This window comes from Barbus barbus (assembly GCF_936440315.1).
Source record: "Barbus barbus genome assembly, chromosome: 11".
In the NCBI taxonomy this organism is placed as follows: domain Eukaryota; kingdom Metazoa; phylum Chordata; class Actinopteri; order Cypriniformes; family Cyprinidae; genus Barbus; species Barbus barbus.
This window is the reverse complement of record NC_136739.1, coordinates 807,460-824,276: the sequence shown is the minus strand read 5'-3', so window position 1 is coordinate 824,276 and position 16,817 is coordinate 807,460. Positions and strand designations below refer to the sequence as shown.

At 36.3% G+C, this 16,817-nt stretch overlaps 1 protein-coding gene across 1 annotated transcript in view; it reads left to right on the top strand.

The window, feature by feature from the left end:
* LOC306876681 (thrombospondin type-1 domain-containing protein 7B-like) overlaps nucleotides 1-16,817 on the top strand; it is a gene marked incomplete at both ends in the record, with an annotated part of 147,110 nt that overhangs the window by 78,571 nt on the left and 51,722 nt on the right. The window contains 3 exons of the mRNA XM_079428026.1: nucleotides 199-314; nucleotides 3,624-3,756; nucleotides 12,264-12,367. Of these exons, the coding sequence (XP_079284152.1) occupies nucleotides 199-314; nucleotides 3,624-3,756; nucleotides 12,264-12,367 (353 nt within the window). The remainder of the gene's footprint in view (nucleotides 1-198; nucleotides 315-3,623; nucleotides 3,757-12,263; nucleotides 12,368-16,817) is intronic.

Genomic DNA, 16,817 nt, shown 5'->3' with positions numbered 1-16,817 from the left:
GTGTTGTATCTGTACATGATAATGTCTAGGTTTGTGGGGTACAGTAAATCAAGCAGTACTTACAGTCAGCACAGATGATATCTGCACCCATGCTAGAAGGTCAAGGACAGAGTGACTGTGGTGTGAATCAAGACACCTTATCACTGATCGTGAAAAAATATTCCTTCTCTCTGTTCTCCGTGTGTGTGTTTGTCATAGGTGTCCAGAATCTGCCCGACCAGACACCATTCAACCCTGTTTACTGCCCTGTAAGAAAGATTGCATTGTGACTCCTTTCAGTGAATGGACAGCCTGCCCTACCACATGCCTGCCAGGTATCGATACAATCTCTTCACACAACCTTTAGCTGTGACATTTACTCACCCTCATGTCCTTCCAAAACGGCATGCTTTTGTTTTTCCCGTGGAGCACGTAAGTATTTTATTAAATTTTTTTGACTTCACTCTTACCATACAACGATACTGTTCAAAAGTTTGGAGTCTGTAATTTTAAAGTCTCTTAAAGGGATAGTGAACTAAAAAAAAAATAAGATTCTGTCGTCATTTAGAAGACATTCATACAGGTCTGGAGCAACTTGAGGCTGAGTAGATGATGACTGAATATTCCTTTAATACAGTAATAACAGAAATAACGCTACTTAAAGGGATCATATGATGTCGCAGAACATGATTTGGTGTATTTGGTGTAATGCAATGTGTTTGTGGTTTAAGGTTAAAAAAACACATTATTTTCCACATACTGTACATTATTGTTGCTCCTCTAATGCTCCGCCTTTCTGTAACGCGCCGATTTTTACAAAGCTCATCGTTCTGAGAAGTGAGGCGTGCACTGATTGGCCAGCTATCCAGTGCATTGTGATTGGCCGAATACCTCAAGCATGAGATGGAAATGTTACGTATCTTACCGTATTGTGATGCTGTGTCCCAGCGCGATGACACAAAAACAATAAAACCCATTATAAACGAGGCATTTGTTGCATCCAGTGGGGACATAATTACTGATTATATTGACTTGTTCTGTCTTTTTACGCGTTACGTTGCATCGCGCCGCGTAAACATTACCATGTCTGCATTTGTAATCTGAGAAATAACAAACAACAAGCACTACTCTACACTGCTCAAAACAAGCGTTTGAATCGTCAGTGGCAAATTCTTTAAATAAGAAAACATACTTACAGGCTGTGAGTCAGAAGCACCAGACTGTCCTTGTAAAGTTGGAATTGCCTCACTTTATAGAAACAGCCTTTGTGCACAGCTGGCAGGCTAGTCTACTCTAATATTTGGGTTGAACTGTTCTGGAACAGTGTTGTAAATACAACTTAACCACTGATTTCTAGTTGTGTCCTCTTTTGGAAGCCCAAACAAAGTAGTTTACTTTCACAACGAAACACAGCGTCTCCAGGACATGACGCTGGCGGCAGCAACAATACTGCAGTGAGAATAAAAATCACTCCCCCTTTCTTTGCGCATACATTTGGGCAGTGTTATGCAAATCTTCCCTCACTGTGACGTAGACATGTGATGCGTGTTTGAATGAGCAGTTTTAGGAGGGCGTGGATGAGTCTTAACTTTTATAAAGAATATCTCGTTGGGTTTGAGACTTTAGTCTTTGCAACTTCAGGGATCTTATATATGCACGAACAGCTTGTAACACTTGAAAAAAACTGCATCATATGACCCCTTTAAAATAATTGTTTTCTGTTTGAATATATTTTAAAAATATGATTTATTTCTGTGAAAGCTGAATCATTACTCCAGTCTTCAATGCCACGTGATCCTTCAGAGATCAGTTTGATTTGTTGCTGAAGAAACATTTCTAATCCTTATCAATGTTGAAAGCAGTTGTGCTGCATAATATCTTTGCAGAAACTATGTATTTTGGTTAATAGAAAGTTCAAAAGTATTTAAACATTTAATGGAAATAGCAATCTTTTGTAACATTATAAATGTCTTCACTCTCACTAAAGGAGCTTTCGCACCGGAGGAACCTTTACATAGTTCCTAAAACTATCGGCAGAAGTTCCAGCTTTTTGCCGCGTTCACACCGCAGGAACTAGGAATGTATTTAGTTCTAGGAACTCAGTTTGGGGGAACTAAATTAGCTCCTACTGCAGAGTAGGGTCTAAAACAGTTCTATAGGAACTATCAGTGATGTAAATGTACGCTGACTGGCCAAACGCATATAAAACAATAGCTACTCTTCATTTTTACAAAAATATTTACTCCACTAACATGGAAAACAGCAATAACGGCATTTGTTGTCTGCAGCGTCGTGTTCTTTTCTCAGGTTTGAAGATATGTAACACTGCAAGTTGTCATGGGAGATTTAGTCAGATTTTCATGCTCTTTCAGTCGTGTAAATTGTGCATTTACAATCTTCGTTATCATGAAACCCACGGCACACAACAAAACCAGCTCAGATCACGGCGTCCTCCATTCACCAGTTGTTTATCTTTGTAAATTCTACGAATAAAGATGTCGCTTTCCACTGCTAGTGCGAATGCAATCAGGAAAGTGTCCCGAGGGAGAAATTGGTTCTCTGGGAGCCACCCTGCTGGATAGTTCCTAGAACTACATGGTGCGAAAGCGCCTTAATGCATACTTTCTGAATACAAGTATTGATTAAACTAAAAAAATCTTACTTTTGAACAGTACTGTATATCTAGCTCCATAAAGGAACAAAAAAAAACACCTCAAATGTATGAAAAGACTAGAAAAATAATTTAAGCAACTATGGCTGCCGAGTGAACTGCCTTTCTTTAAAAGGGACTTTGAATAAAAAAGTAATAAATAAACTACATGAGTTTATTGTGTTGCCGCAGTACATTTACTGGTAAGTGCCTTTCTATAAATAAATTTTTGGTAAAAAAAAAAAATGTTGTGGATGAACATTGCGTATATTTGATTGAAAACTACATTGCCTAATATTTTGACTATCTATACCAACTATCTCTTATCTAATAATTTCTTTCTTTTCCAAAGAGAAAAAGCATAATATTTACAGTTTGTTATTATTATCTAGAATTCATTACCTCCATGAGGACAGTGTGTTGATAATGAAACAGGATTTACACTTCCACACACTCGAGACTGCTGGGATGTGATGTCTCGCACCTCTGCTGTAAACATGGTGAAAGCCAGACCACATACGTGTAGCTCATTCTCAGGAGGGGCTTTTCTTGCCCAGTTTTATTACACTTTAATGAGACTATTAATTGACAATTACTTCCACTAAAGAAACCAGGAGCAAACAAGCATTTATTATGATTGAATCAAATAGTAACATTTGAAGAAATGTTTCTAATAACTGATATCCCCTCTGTAAATAGTGTGCTTTACCCTGTTGGGTCTTCTGTTAATGAGTGTGCCTTCTTAATTGTGCTATTATCAGTCTTTTCGTAATTAGCAATGTGTAATGAGCCTTACAATGTCTGTTAAATGAAGTCATTACATCAGCTTAGGATCCATACAGGGAACAGGAAGTGAACTCCACCAGATAATCATATCATTACCTCTTATCTAAAGAGCTCTTTGAATTGTTCCTGCTGTGGTAATCGCTGTCAGAATACTAATAAAGTGAAAGATGGGTGAAAGTAATGTTTTCTTTGTGTGTGTACTGTGCAGTGAACAGCAGCGTGCCCTCACAGTCACGATACAGGATCATCATCCAGCGGGTGGCCAATGGGGGTCAAGAGTGTCCAGATACTTTATATGAGGAGAGAGAATGTGAGGCTCTTCTGGTTTGTCCTGTTTACAGGTGAATAAACTGCAATTGCACTAGTGGTTTGCCAACTTATCAGCTAGACTGATACAATGTTTGCACTGAAAAAACTAACATGTAAAATTTACTTAAAAATATCCTCGTAACAATTTGCACTAACACTTTTTAAGTAAAATTTACTGCTTTAATTTTAAGTAAAACACACTTTCCAGAATCAAGTAAAATCTATGTATTAATTGATGTAACATTTGTTAAAATACTAAGTAAATATTACTAAATTCTATTTAAGGTAGGATTTATATTTATTCTAAGCATTTAGATAAAGTCTATATATTTTTTTTAAATACTAACACACAGCTGTCCTTAAAATATTAAGTAAATTTTATTTACTGTTATAAGGTATGTTTTATTTAATATTTCAATTAATTTATTAAATATATGTAATTACATATTACTAAAAATATAATAATTTTGTAATAATAATAAATCACACAGCATAGATACAATCATAATTTATTTTGTTCCAACATTAAACAATGACTCAGTCACACAAATGTATTGTTTTTAAAGTTACATAAAGCAAAACCTAAGTTTTTTTAAATGACAACTGTTTCCCTTGGGATTGGAGTTCTGAAAACAACTAAATTTGTTAAGACCTGAAAGTGTTTTAATCCCAAGAGGAGTACAAAAACATGGGATGAGGTTTAAACATCATGGTTATAATGCATGGATACAAAATAAATTTTACTATTTCAATCAAATTAGCAATCCTCTCACAAATAGTGCAGTTTCAACATTCAACATAGCACTCTGGACTTGTGCTCTAAACATTACATTAAATGCATAAAAATATTTTGATTAACAGTTAAAGATGTCAATATTTCTATATAAAGCAATGTTGCTAAATTAATGTCAAAACTAATTCCTTAAAAGAGATAGCTTCTGCATCCAACAGATATTGAGTAGTTCTTTTACAAATTCAGTTAAATTTAAAATAGTCTAAAACAATGCAGTTTTAACAATTAACATGGCACTCTAGACTAGTGTTCTAAACATGACAATAAAGAAAAAAAAAGACCAAATGCCTTAGTTGGCACAAAGATGAAAACAGTTCTAACAGGCAAGTGTCTTCCCACCACTGTTCACAATGGTGAAACTAAATTCATAAATAAAACTGCTAATTATGTACACAAGTGATCAGAAAAACATTGTCTGTGCAAATTGGCCAATAGAACCTGGAAGATTTCAAACTTAGTTGGGGAGTACTGGCATCCAAAAATGTGCAGTACTTGCAATGGCAAAAGCATTTAATAAAACAACTTCGACTTTAAAGCTTGTACTTTTGGAGACAGCTTAATCACATCCAATTCTAGAAAATGTTTCTGAAACACCTCGAAAGTGTAACGCAGTGCTCTGGGGTATGCGAGGTTGAGGGCATAAATGAGTCCCATAAGCAGGGCACAAGCTTTAGTAGTATTGTGGCATCCTGGCAAGATCTCCTTGCCTTCTAGAATAATGGATAGATCCACTGGATCCTTTCCATCAGCTCCATGTACAACCACAATCTTGAGGGTGTGTTGCGTTGTGTCACTGCGGTTGTCCTCCTGCAAAATTTAGACAAACTAAATTACTTGGATTTTACTGAAAAAGCTAAACTGAAGTAATACAGTATAGATTACGCTAAACTGAGTCAAGCTTATTTTACAGCGAGCCAGGTTTAGTAAAACATTAGTCAAACATAACATAAGAGCCACTACAGCCAAATAATGTTACCCTTAGCCATAAATTTACTACTTGACTGTGGCTCTTTTGGTCCTAAAGGGCAACACTCCTGAAGAGTCTGTCTCCAACCCAAATCAAACACACCTGATTCTGCTCATAAATATTCTACTAGACAGACTAAAAACTTTTAGGCAGGTGCGTTGAGGCCAGTTGGAGCTAAACTCTGCATGACAGTGGCCCTCCAGAACAGAATTTGGACACCCCTGCTTTAAGGTTAACCTGTACATAAGGGGTGGAAACCCTGGTCCTGGTGTCAGTGTCCTGCAGAGTTTAGCCCCAACCAGCTCCAACAAACATGCTTTGAAGTTTCTAGTAGACCTTGATTTCCTGGATCAGGTGTATTTGATTAAAGGAACACTCCACTTTTTTTGGAAATAGGCTCATTTTCCAACTCCCCCAGAGTTAAAAAGTCGAGTTTTACCATTTTTTAATCCATTCAGGCGATCTCTGGGTCTGGCGGTAGCACTTTTAGCATAGCTTAGGATAGATCATTGAATCCAATTAGACCAGTAGCATCACGTTCAAAAATGACCAAAGAGTTTCAATATTTTTCCTATTTAAAACTTGCCTCTTCTGTAGTTACATTGTGTACGGTAAAACAACTTTTTAACTCTGGGGGAGTTGGAGAATGAGCAAGCCCTCCAGGAGCATTGGTTCCCCACCCCTGGTGTACGTTACGGTAATACAATTCTAACATTTTTAACATGACATTGAATAAAAAATGCTTTACCTGGCAATCTTCAAACAGTTCCTCTTCTTTCTCGCCAAGGTACAGTATGAGGCTCCGGATAACAGCTTCACGCCTCATCTCAATGTTTTGGTTCTGTGAATAGATAATTATTTTCAATACATAACCAATATCCATAGAAAACAAACTACCAAGTGATAATACAATGGCATACACACGCAAGGAGCAGAGATTTGAGCGAAGACTACAAGAGAAAAGCCTGGAAAGATGGAGTCTGTCTGGTGGTTGCTTTTGTAGTGTGTTAAGCTTTAGTTCAAAATATTTACTTTGTTGCCATTCTTTGCTGTTTAAACTGCTAAATATATCTACACTACATATATTACACATTATGTAGCAATTAAGATATGCCTGGATATTTCACATCAATAGGTTTAAATCTTAAACACTGTTTTCAGGAAACAGACAGAAGTAACATTTTTATGCTGCAATAATTTAACAAACTGTAACAAACTTTAAACGAACAAGGACAATTTAAGTGCAAGCAAGGCACCGGCCAGCCCTGACTGGTATGTGGATGTTTCAATCTGTAATCCTTTAACAGCTCTAAACATTTTGATGTCTCAAATTTGCAATATTTGCATGGCCAATATTATAAAAATAATAATATAAAAGTTTACTGTTTATCCTTGATGACACACCAGGGTTGAAAACCATGCGTCTGGGGGATTTCCTAAATGCAGCCAACCTGTAAATGAACAAACACAATTAGTTATATTAAAATAACAGAATTAATAAAAATACATTACATTTAAGGTAGAAAATTACATGATAACTAATTAATAAACAGAAGCTGAAATACAAGCAGAAGTTGTATTCTGATGTGATGCTTGTTAACAATCATAATGTCTAGGTAACAATGAAATAAGTTCATTTAAACACACAAGTCAATATCAGAGCTTTTCAGACACTTTCTGGACTGAGCAAATGTATCAACCTATTGCAATAGTTTATGATCAAGTACAAAAACAGTTTAATCTCCAGTTATGTATATTCTAAATCTTAGATGGCTTATTATGATTAAAATGATGCTGCTAAATTTCGAAGTATTTGTTCTACACTATTACTATTTGTAATGATATCACCAATATTTTTTAACATTGTTTAACCAAATATTTTGTCTTTGTTAATTCTCAGTTTTATAATATATCTGAGAAAAAAACGCTCGTGTAATCCACAAAGATTAACGTAAACTGTAGAAGGTAAACGTTATTGTGCTTTTCATCCAGAAATAAAATGCAGCTCCTTATTACATTATGCGTTTAGGGCAATTTTGGTTGGTCCAATAATCTCAAGGCAGCTCGTGCTATAGTCATGAAATCTATAGTTTATTGATTCGTTTTCACACTATTTATTTTTCCGTGTCACTCAACACGATTTATTTCATGTAATGTTTTGAAAGTCGCGGTAAGTGTAACGTTAACCTGATCGCACTTAAATGAGGGGAGTGGCAAATTATGTCTGGACTTTTGAATCAGCATGTTTTAATATAATTCACTGACTAACACAAATTTATTTGGTTTTTAACTGACTTCTGTATGAGACTATAGTGATTCATGGACTGCAGTGGAAAATGCAGGCCTAGGTTAATGTAACCTTAACCTCGAGTTAACATTACTAGAGTTTCACAACAAAGTCAATCGGACTTTTAAAATTCTCATGGACCTATACATTGTCATAAATTACTACAAAAAAGGCAATAACTTACCATTCACAATAACTTTGCATCCACGTGTGGCAATCGCAACCGTCTGCCTCGATCCAAAAAGCGGGCATGTGATTCAGTCACGTGGATGTGAACCTGCTAAGATTTTAGATTAAAATTTACTTAGTATTTTTAAGTTTATGTGCAATGAATTTAAAACAGTTAAATAATATCAGAAAATGTATAATACAATTTACTATTCCCACACAGTTAATTTTATACATGAATTAATTGTGTATTTATTTAAAATTTTACTTAGAAATTCTAGTTCTCAATTAATTGTAATATTACAATGTAAAAATTATGACAGTAAATCTAGTATATTTTACTATACCTCAAAGTTTGTTTTTTCAGTGTGCGGTCCAGCCAGTTTTAGTTTTGTGGAGTTGATAGTATCAAAACACATTTTACAAATACGCCCAGCAGTTCAGAATCGCATGCAATGAAATGCATGAATAAATATATTATATGCTGTTTTGTAAGCTTACAATAATATCCTCAGAATGCAGAAGTCACACATTGCAGCTGTAATTTACTGCACAAGTAAATGCCAAGCTATTTGCAAGTTTCTCCGACTCATGAATATATGTGAATGTGATTTTGCAGTTGTAATAACTTATTAAATTCTTATTGTCAAGTTTATTCACAAATAGAAGCAGGTTTATTCTTTTAACACAGTCATAGTTAAAACAGATAACTTTTTTTTATCTTTTATTTTGCCCCTTTAAAAGTTAAACAAACAAACACCGTTGGCGCTGGAGCATTGTGTGACTCTTTCATGCTTTTACTCCATGCAAATAAACCTCAATCAGTGTTTCTGAATGCATGAAAAGTCACAGGCCATTGTTGAATAAATGCAGTGCAGCTGACATATACTAACATTCAAAAGTTTGTGCTCAGTACATTTTTATTATTTTTTTTGCTTTTGAAAAAAAAACTTATTTAGCAAGAATGCATTAAATTGCTCAAAAATAACTTACGTTATTACAAAATATTTATATTTTCGAATAAATACGGTTCTTTTAAACTTTCTATCCATCAAAAAATCCTGAAGGAAATGTATCACACAAAAATACTAAACAGAGCTAAATTCAACATTGATAATAATAAGAAATGTTTACTGAGCACCAAATCTGCATTTTTCTTCAATAAATTACTGTTTTACAGAATTTTAATTAAATAAATGCAGCCTTGGTGACAATAATACATTAAAACATTAAAAAATGTACCAACTCCAAATTTTTACATGTTCGGAAGGAATAATTGATGACGAGTCGTTGCATTATTAGAAAATAATGCACACCTGAGGTGGTGATGCGGCCATGACGCGAAGTGGAGCCTCAGGTGTGCATTATTTTCTAATAATTCAATGGACTGGAGTCAGTTATTGCGCTTATACTACAGTTACCACACCTCATGACATAGTTCAGATGATTTCAAGACTTTCGTCAGGTTTTTGTCCTTAAAGTGCCTCCATTGCATAATTCATGTCAGTTTAGATCTGGTTACAAACAGAGACTTGAGCCATTGATACATAATAGAATTAAATTGTGTGGCAAAAATATGGAAATAATTTGTCCTTTTTTTCTTGTTGTTTACTATATTTATTTGCCTGTTAAGTGTCATTCTCACACCTTTGACATTACTGAAATCATTTGGCAAAGTGATCTGGACATGTAATGTGGTCAAAACCTACCTGGAACTACTTTAGCCATGCGTTTCCCTGAAAATAATTGCACACCTTAGAATAAATTACATTCATTTTAAACAGCATTTTCTTTTCATTCTTTTATGTTTTTTTTATGCATGCAGCTTGACTGATCTAATATTAAATGCCTTCAAATTAATTTAGAACCTGCATGGAATCTTTGCAGTGAACTAGTGAAGTATTAGTTCATATTAACCATTGACCGCTCCGATCTCTAGAAGTCGGCATTGGCATCTGCCATTAAAATCCCTTGTAATTAAAACTATTGACAAGAAACTGTTTAGTATGCTGAAACAAAGTCATTCATTTAATGTAGCACTTCATTATTACTGGTTTATAGGATTTATTCAACAGCCACATTTTTTCTTATTTGCAAGGCAAGACCTGGGTCACATGGAGTGAAAGTCATTTTCCTGTTATAGCCCCTGAATAGAAAGGCACTTAATTCCATGTGTCATAAAAGACTGGTTAACACTGTTTTAAGTTTTGTAACCAGAGTTCTATTGATATTATTCATGTTCCTGTGGGCTGTCCTGTCTTGTTTGTCTAGCCCTGGAGGGCTCCTTATACCCTGTAGCTGTCCCATGGATTTTTTTTTTGGGGGGGGGGGGGGGTAGAAGGGTTCTGGCTATAGTGGCCTCCTGAGCTCCCTGCACTGCCATGGCCTCCGATCTGTCTGTTCCGCTCTGGAGGGCCCCGTTCTGAGAGGCCTCCAGAGCGCCCCCCCCGGTGGAACTGTTACGGCACGGGACACGCCTACCGGGAAGGGGGAGTTATGTCAGTCCTCTATTGTGTGTGTCTTGTGTTCCCACCTCATGTTTCCATATTTGGTTTGTTTCCTGTCCTTTTTAAGTGTGATGATTAGTTTATTCTTGTCCAGCTGTGTTTGATTAATTATCTAGTATTATCCTGTGTATTTCAGTCCTGTCTGTTCAGTTAGTTTCCGTCTGGTCTACTCGTTATTCCCCGATGTTCCTGTCCGTGTCTACCTTGCCTTGTCTTGCCCTGCCTTGTTTGGAGTCATTAAAGACTGATATTTGAGTTTACGCCCTTGTCTCGTGTTCCTCGTTCATCCTTGCTGTGTGCACCGTGACAATATTCATATAAATAAAATCATATATAAATATTTAATATATAAACATAACTTATTTTTCTTAAATATAAACATGAATGTGTGTGTATTTATATATATATATATATATATATATATATATATATATATATATATATATTGTGACGAGTCGGCTGCCTCCCCCCTGTCCATCATCACCACCCCGTCCCATATTCGCCGCCCTTCACCAGGCTCCCGACAGGAGTGGGTGTGTGAGAGAGGAGGGGCGCTGAAACAGCCAGGGCTGGCGGCGTGTGATGAGGCGCACCTGACGTGAATAGAGCCTCATCACCGCCGCCGTTAAATGCCGAACGCGCCTCTCCTCGGGAGACCGGTCTCTCCCCCGTGCATGCACGCTGGTGTCCTCGTGGGTCCAGGAAGGGAGCGTCGAGGAGGACTGCCGCACCCGTTAGGCGGCTGACGGGCCAGGATGCCGGGCCGCCGAATCCCCCAGAAGCGCCGGGATGTCCGAAGATGGACGAAGCCGCGCAAGAGACGCCGCCGCCACTCGCTCCCGGCCCCGAGAGGGGAGCGCGTGCGGCCACCGGACTCCGCCCCTTCCCTGGACCCGTCCCTCCTGAACACTGCCCTCCTACACAGCCCCGCAGCACGATGAGGACACCAGATCCCCGTTTATTTTGGACACTTTTCCCCCTTTGGACACTTTATTTTAATATATTGTTTAATAAAAACCTCTCCGAGGCTTGACGCCACGCCCACTGTGTCTGTCGTTGGCTCCTCCCGCCACAATATATATATATATATATATATATATATATATATAATAAATGTACACACACACATATATTAATGTAAACAAAAACTTTTAATCATCATGATTAATCATTTGACAGCACTATATGTGGCCCTGGACCACAAAACCAGCCATAAAGGTACATTTTTCGAAATTGATATTTATACATCATATGAAAGCTGAACAAATAAGCTTTCCATTGATGTATGGTTTGTTATGATAGGGCTATATGTGGCTGAGATACAACTATTTGAAAATCTGGAATCTGAGGGAGCAAAAAAATCTAAATGTTGAGAAAATCTCCTTTAAAGTTGTTCAAATGAAGTTCTTAGCAATGCATATTACTAATCAGAAATGAAGTTTTGATATATTTACGGTAGGAAACTTACAAAATATCTTCATGGAACATGATCTTTACTTAACATCCTAATGATTTTTGGCATAAAAGAAAAATGGATCATTTTGACCCATACAATGTATTTTTGGCTATTGCTACAAATATACCCCAGCGACTTGAGACCAGGGTCACATATTTTATATATATATATATATATATATATATATATATATATATATATATATATATATATATATATATATATATAAATAATTCATAGTATATTTATAAGTGCCTGTCTTGGACTATAAAGATGCATTAAAAATGTATTTCCTGGCAGCAATGCTGGGGTTTCTTTTCTAAGATCAAACCATCACTATAAACCTTCATCTCTTTTTCAGATGGAAGACACACAGATGGCATCCGTGTACTCTGGTCCCAGATTCTGTCCAGCAGGGAATGACGGGAGCCAGTGAATCGTGTGGTAAAGGGTTAGAGATGAGAGGTAAGAGAAGTTTGTTTAATGGGAAAGAGTGGGTTCTCATGGTACACTAAATAGCCACCTGTTGTTTCTCTCCCTCTGAGTTATATGCATCACTTTGTACATATGGCTGCATTCATGGCTTTGGGCTCTGCTTTGTTCATTGGCACTGTACGGTGTGTGAAATGTTAATGCAGCATGCTGCAACCCTGGTGTGATTATGACAGAATGGAAGTGAAAGCTGTTAAACATCACAGACAATGAAAGAGGAACAGTCTGCCTTTAGGGCACAGGTGACATGCTTTAAAAACAACAACAAAAGAAACGTGTGAAGTCACATAACCATACTTTTTGATTTACAGCTGTTCTGTATGTGTTTTGTCTGTGATTTTTTTCGAAGTTGTAAATAAAACAGATTATTTAAATGATTTACAAGAAAATACTATTCCAGTCTTTCCTCTTTCAAAATTTCACGTTTAATCCAATGCGTTTTTCAGTGTAAAAATCTCAACATATTCTGACATTTTTGTGCAAATGTTAGTATTGTTCCAGAAATGAATTGGATTTATTTCAGTACAGTTTCTGATGAAGAATGTGTCATTACAGTTGAGAATTGTTCCTGTAGTCCCACCACCTATTCAAATAATACTTGATTATATATTGTTTGAATATCGATATATAATGCAGATATCAGTACTTTAATTCATTGGTTGGTGATGAACTTATTATAGTTATTATAAAATGTTAATGTAAAGTATGATAATTCAAAATTGGAAGACTAATAAATATTATCTTCAATAATATTCAAACGTTACGTATTTTTCACGGAAACCTTGAATTTATTGAGATAAAATTAAACTAAATGATTGTATCCAGAAGTTATTACATTTAGACACAATGTAGTATGACATTTTACTGACCTTCCCCGGTTTATCAGAATATCATATTGGTACAATGGAAGAAAGCTGACATTTCTGTGCCGAGTCAAAGGTCAGTATTATTCCAGATATTGAGTGAATTCATTCAAATTAATGAGGCCATTCATTAGAAAGAATAAGTGTGTGTAAATGTTAGATTCAAATAGCCAGCAGTAAGTGTCTGCTGTGGTACGAGAGACCCCACAGCAAGGTTAAGATACGGATTACATGAAGATGGACTGCAGCGAGCTCTTGCCTGTGTGCAGATTGAATTTCATGCTTTATTTAAACCAGCACTTGACATACTGTTGACCTCCCCTTGGATCTCTCCGCATGAGGGCATAAATTAAAGTAAACAATAAATCTCGGCTAATTTACGAATGTTCACCGATTCGTTCCTGCTTTTAATTCCACAAGACCTAACAGCGAGTACCGCCAATAAGCTCTTGTTTTAGTCTAGTGATTAAAAATTACGCAGGTTGTTTATGTACCCGGATGATTTATTGTTGTATTTTAGGCAAGCATCCCTGGCTGGTGTAATTTGATTATGCTTGGCGTACTCAGGTGTAGTGGTGGCTTGAGACAGGCACGCAGACGCTCACCGCCACACAGATGCAAATGAGCCAGCAGCAGAGTCCTGCTGTGTTCGAGAAAACCTGTCCTATCAGCATCCTTCAAAATAAATAACAGGGCTAGAAGGCAAAGCAGTAAATTACACTAAATGAACCAGAACGATAGACACCTCTGCAAAACTAACGCAAACCTCACCCGTATTGTGCTTGCGCAGACAGATTTACAGCCAGAAGTCATTAGTTTTCAGTGAGAGTTGAAAATGTGAGGTGAGATGAGGGACTGCGTCTGTTGGTGATCACGTGAGTGCTGCTGTCGCCTCTTATTGGTAGTCTGGTCTGATCTCATTAATATTCACATATAATCTTTACATGCACGGTTTTGTGTGTTTTGTGCACATATGCTATAACGTACAGTAGGGATGTATTGACAGCATCTATAATATATGCACAGCTTTAGAAACAAATAATCAAAATTGTATTCATCCTTTATATTATTTATATTAGAAATTTATTTGAATAGTTAGATTTTACCATTACTTTTGGGATCCATTAACCCTGTTGTTACCCTAAACCTATCCACCATATGTATAAATGGGCAAATAAATGCAACAGTGACAATATGCTTTTATATGCATTCGCTACTCTTCAAAAGTTTGGGGTCGATAAATTTTTACTAATCTGTTTTATTTTATTCAAAATGCAGGAACATGTATAATATTGTGAAATATTATTACAATTGAAAATAATTGTTTCATATGTCAATGTATATAAAAAATATATAATTTAATAAAATACTTCTGGATTACTCCAGTATTCATTCTCAAATCACTATTTATAATAGTAAATTACAGTTGTATTTAATCTTACTTTTTATAAATTGTATCAATTTAATACTTCCTTTCTGAATAAAAGTATTAATTTAGTTAAAAATCGCATTGACCCCAAACCTTTGAATGGTTGTGTATGAAGCAAAATGAAGAAAGTTAGGCTAAATACAGCATCAGAAATCACACAGAATATCATCAGTTATAATCTCAACTATGTTAAATGATGACACTGAACATATGTAATTATAAATACAATCAATCCAACTTAATAATTACATGAAGTCAATATTCTGTGAACCCAAAAGGATGCATATAATGCATTTGTAAGCATATACTTAAGGTGATTCATATGATTGAAGTTTTAGATGCTGTTCTTGATCCACACTTATAAATGTACATATAAATACCTATGATCACTAGTGAAATCACACTGGAGGGTGGCATTATGTCACTGCTTATGTGTTATAAAGTTAAACTCTACTCATCTTTGTCCCACTGCCAGCAGTCTCTGTCATTCATATCACCTCAAATCACCAGCTCTCATTGAAAATGTATGACTGAATTTGTAGGCAGTAGTGTAGTGTAGTGTAGGCTCACACTGACAGCGCTTAACACTGTGGGGGTCACCAAGTCAGCGTAGAGTTGGTTTCTATGTGTTCTTGCACAATGAACCCCCTACTAGCAACCAACAGTACAACGAACACACCATAGTCATAGTCCACAAAATCTGCACATGCACATGGGTTGTATTAATACATTATAGCATGTCAGTGACTGGAGTATTTTTCTATTCGCTGTGGATTAGCTGACAGAAATTTGCAACACTTTCGGGGTACATTAAGTGCTTTTAGGGGCAATTTTCTTCTGCCGGTGTTTGACGCGTTCTCGTTTCACGCTTTGCTTGTATCTTATTTTGGACATTTTGAATTGAGCAATTCTTTGGTGACCACCAAATCATGTCGGGTGTATTTAAGAAGGCACATATGTGACTCAGGAGCACAAAAGCAGTCATCAGTAGCACAGGTATATTTGTAGCAATAACCAACAATACATTGTATGGGTCAAAATAATAGATTTTTCTTTTATGCCAAAAATCATGGTCCGTGAAAATATTTTGTAAATTTCCTACCATAAATATATCAAAACTTCATTTTTGATTAGTAATATGCATTGCTAAGAACTTCATTTGGACAACTTTAAAGGCGATTTATGCAATATTTATTTTTTTATATATATATTTATTCAGCTTTCAGATGTTATATGAATCTCATTTTCAAAAACATTGACACTTAAGACTGTTTTTTTTTTTGCTCCAGGATCACATATATTGATTATACCACAAATACTAAACTCTCTCACATTATGGATTAAAATGTCTCAGTTAATCAGTTCCCATTATTATGGGGTGGCTGTGGGAGTGACTTTCACAGGACCTGTTGGTGTTGTGAAGAGCTAGTCATTTAATTGAGCTTAAATTCCCACATATCAAGACCTTCATTTTAGGAGCACGTGAAAGGGTTACTCTAATGAAAAGAGTCTTTTTAAGAGCCAACAAAAGTTCTGACCCTACCATCTGAATGTCGCAGCAGAAATCGAGACTCATCAGACCAGGCAACGTTTTTCCAATCTTCTATTGTCCAGTTTTGTTAAGCCTGTGCGAATTGTAGCCTCCGTTTCCTGTTCTTAGCTGACAGGAGCGGCACCCGGTGTGGTCTTCTGCTGCTGTAGCCCATCTGCTTCAGGGTTCGACGTGTTGTGCGTTCAGAGATGGTATTCTGCATACCTTGGTTGTAATGAGTGGTTATTGTTGCCTTTCTATCATCTCTAACCAGTCTGTCCATTCTCCTCTGACCTCTGACATCAACAAGGCATTTTCGTCCACACAACTGCCGCTCACTAGATATTTTCTCTTTTTCGGGCCATTTTCTGTAAACCTTAGAGATGGTTGTGCGTGAAAATCCCAGTAGACCAGCAGTTTTTGAAATACTTAGTATTTATTTTTTTATTTTTTTTTTATTTTTTTTACATATACAGCATTTTTTACATACTCAACCAATACTAAGACCTGCCATTTAGTCTGAAAAGTTTCCTTCAAGTGCCTTCCTTACAGCTATGTGTGAACTGTGCTCCCATGAAAGGCCTCAGCTGAGTGCAAGCG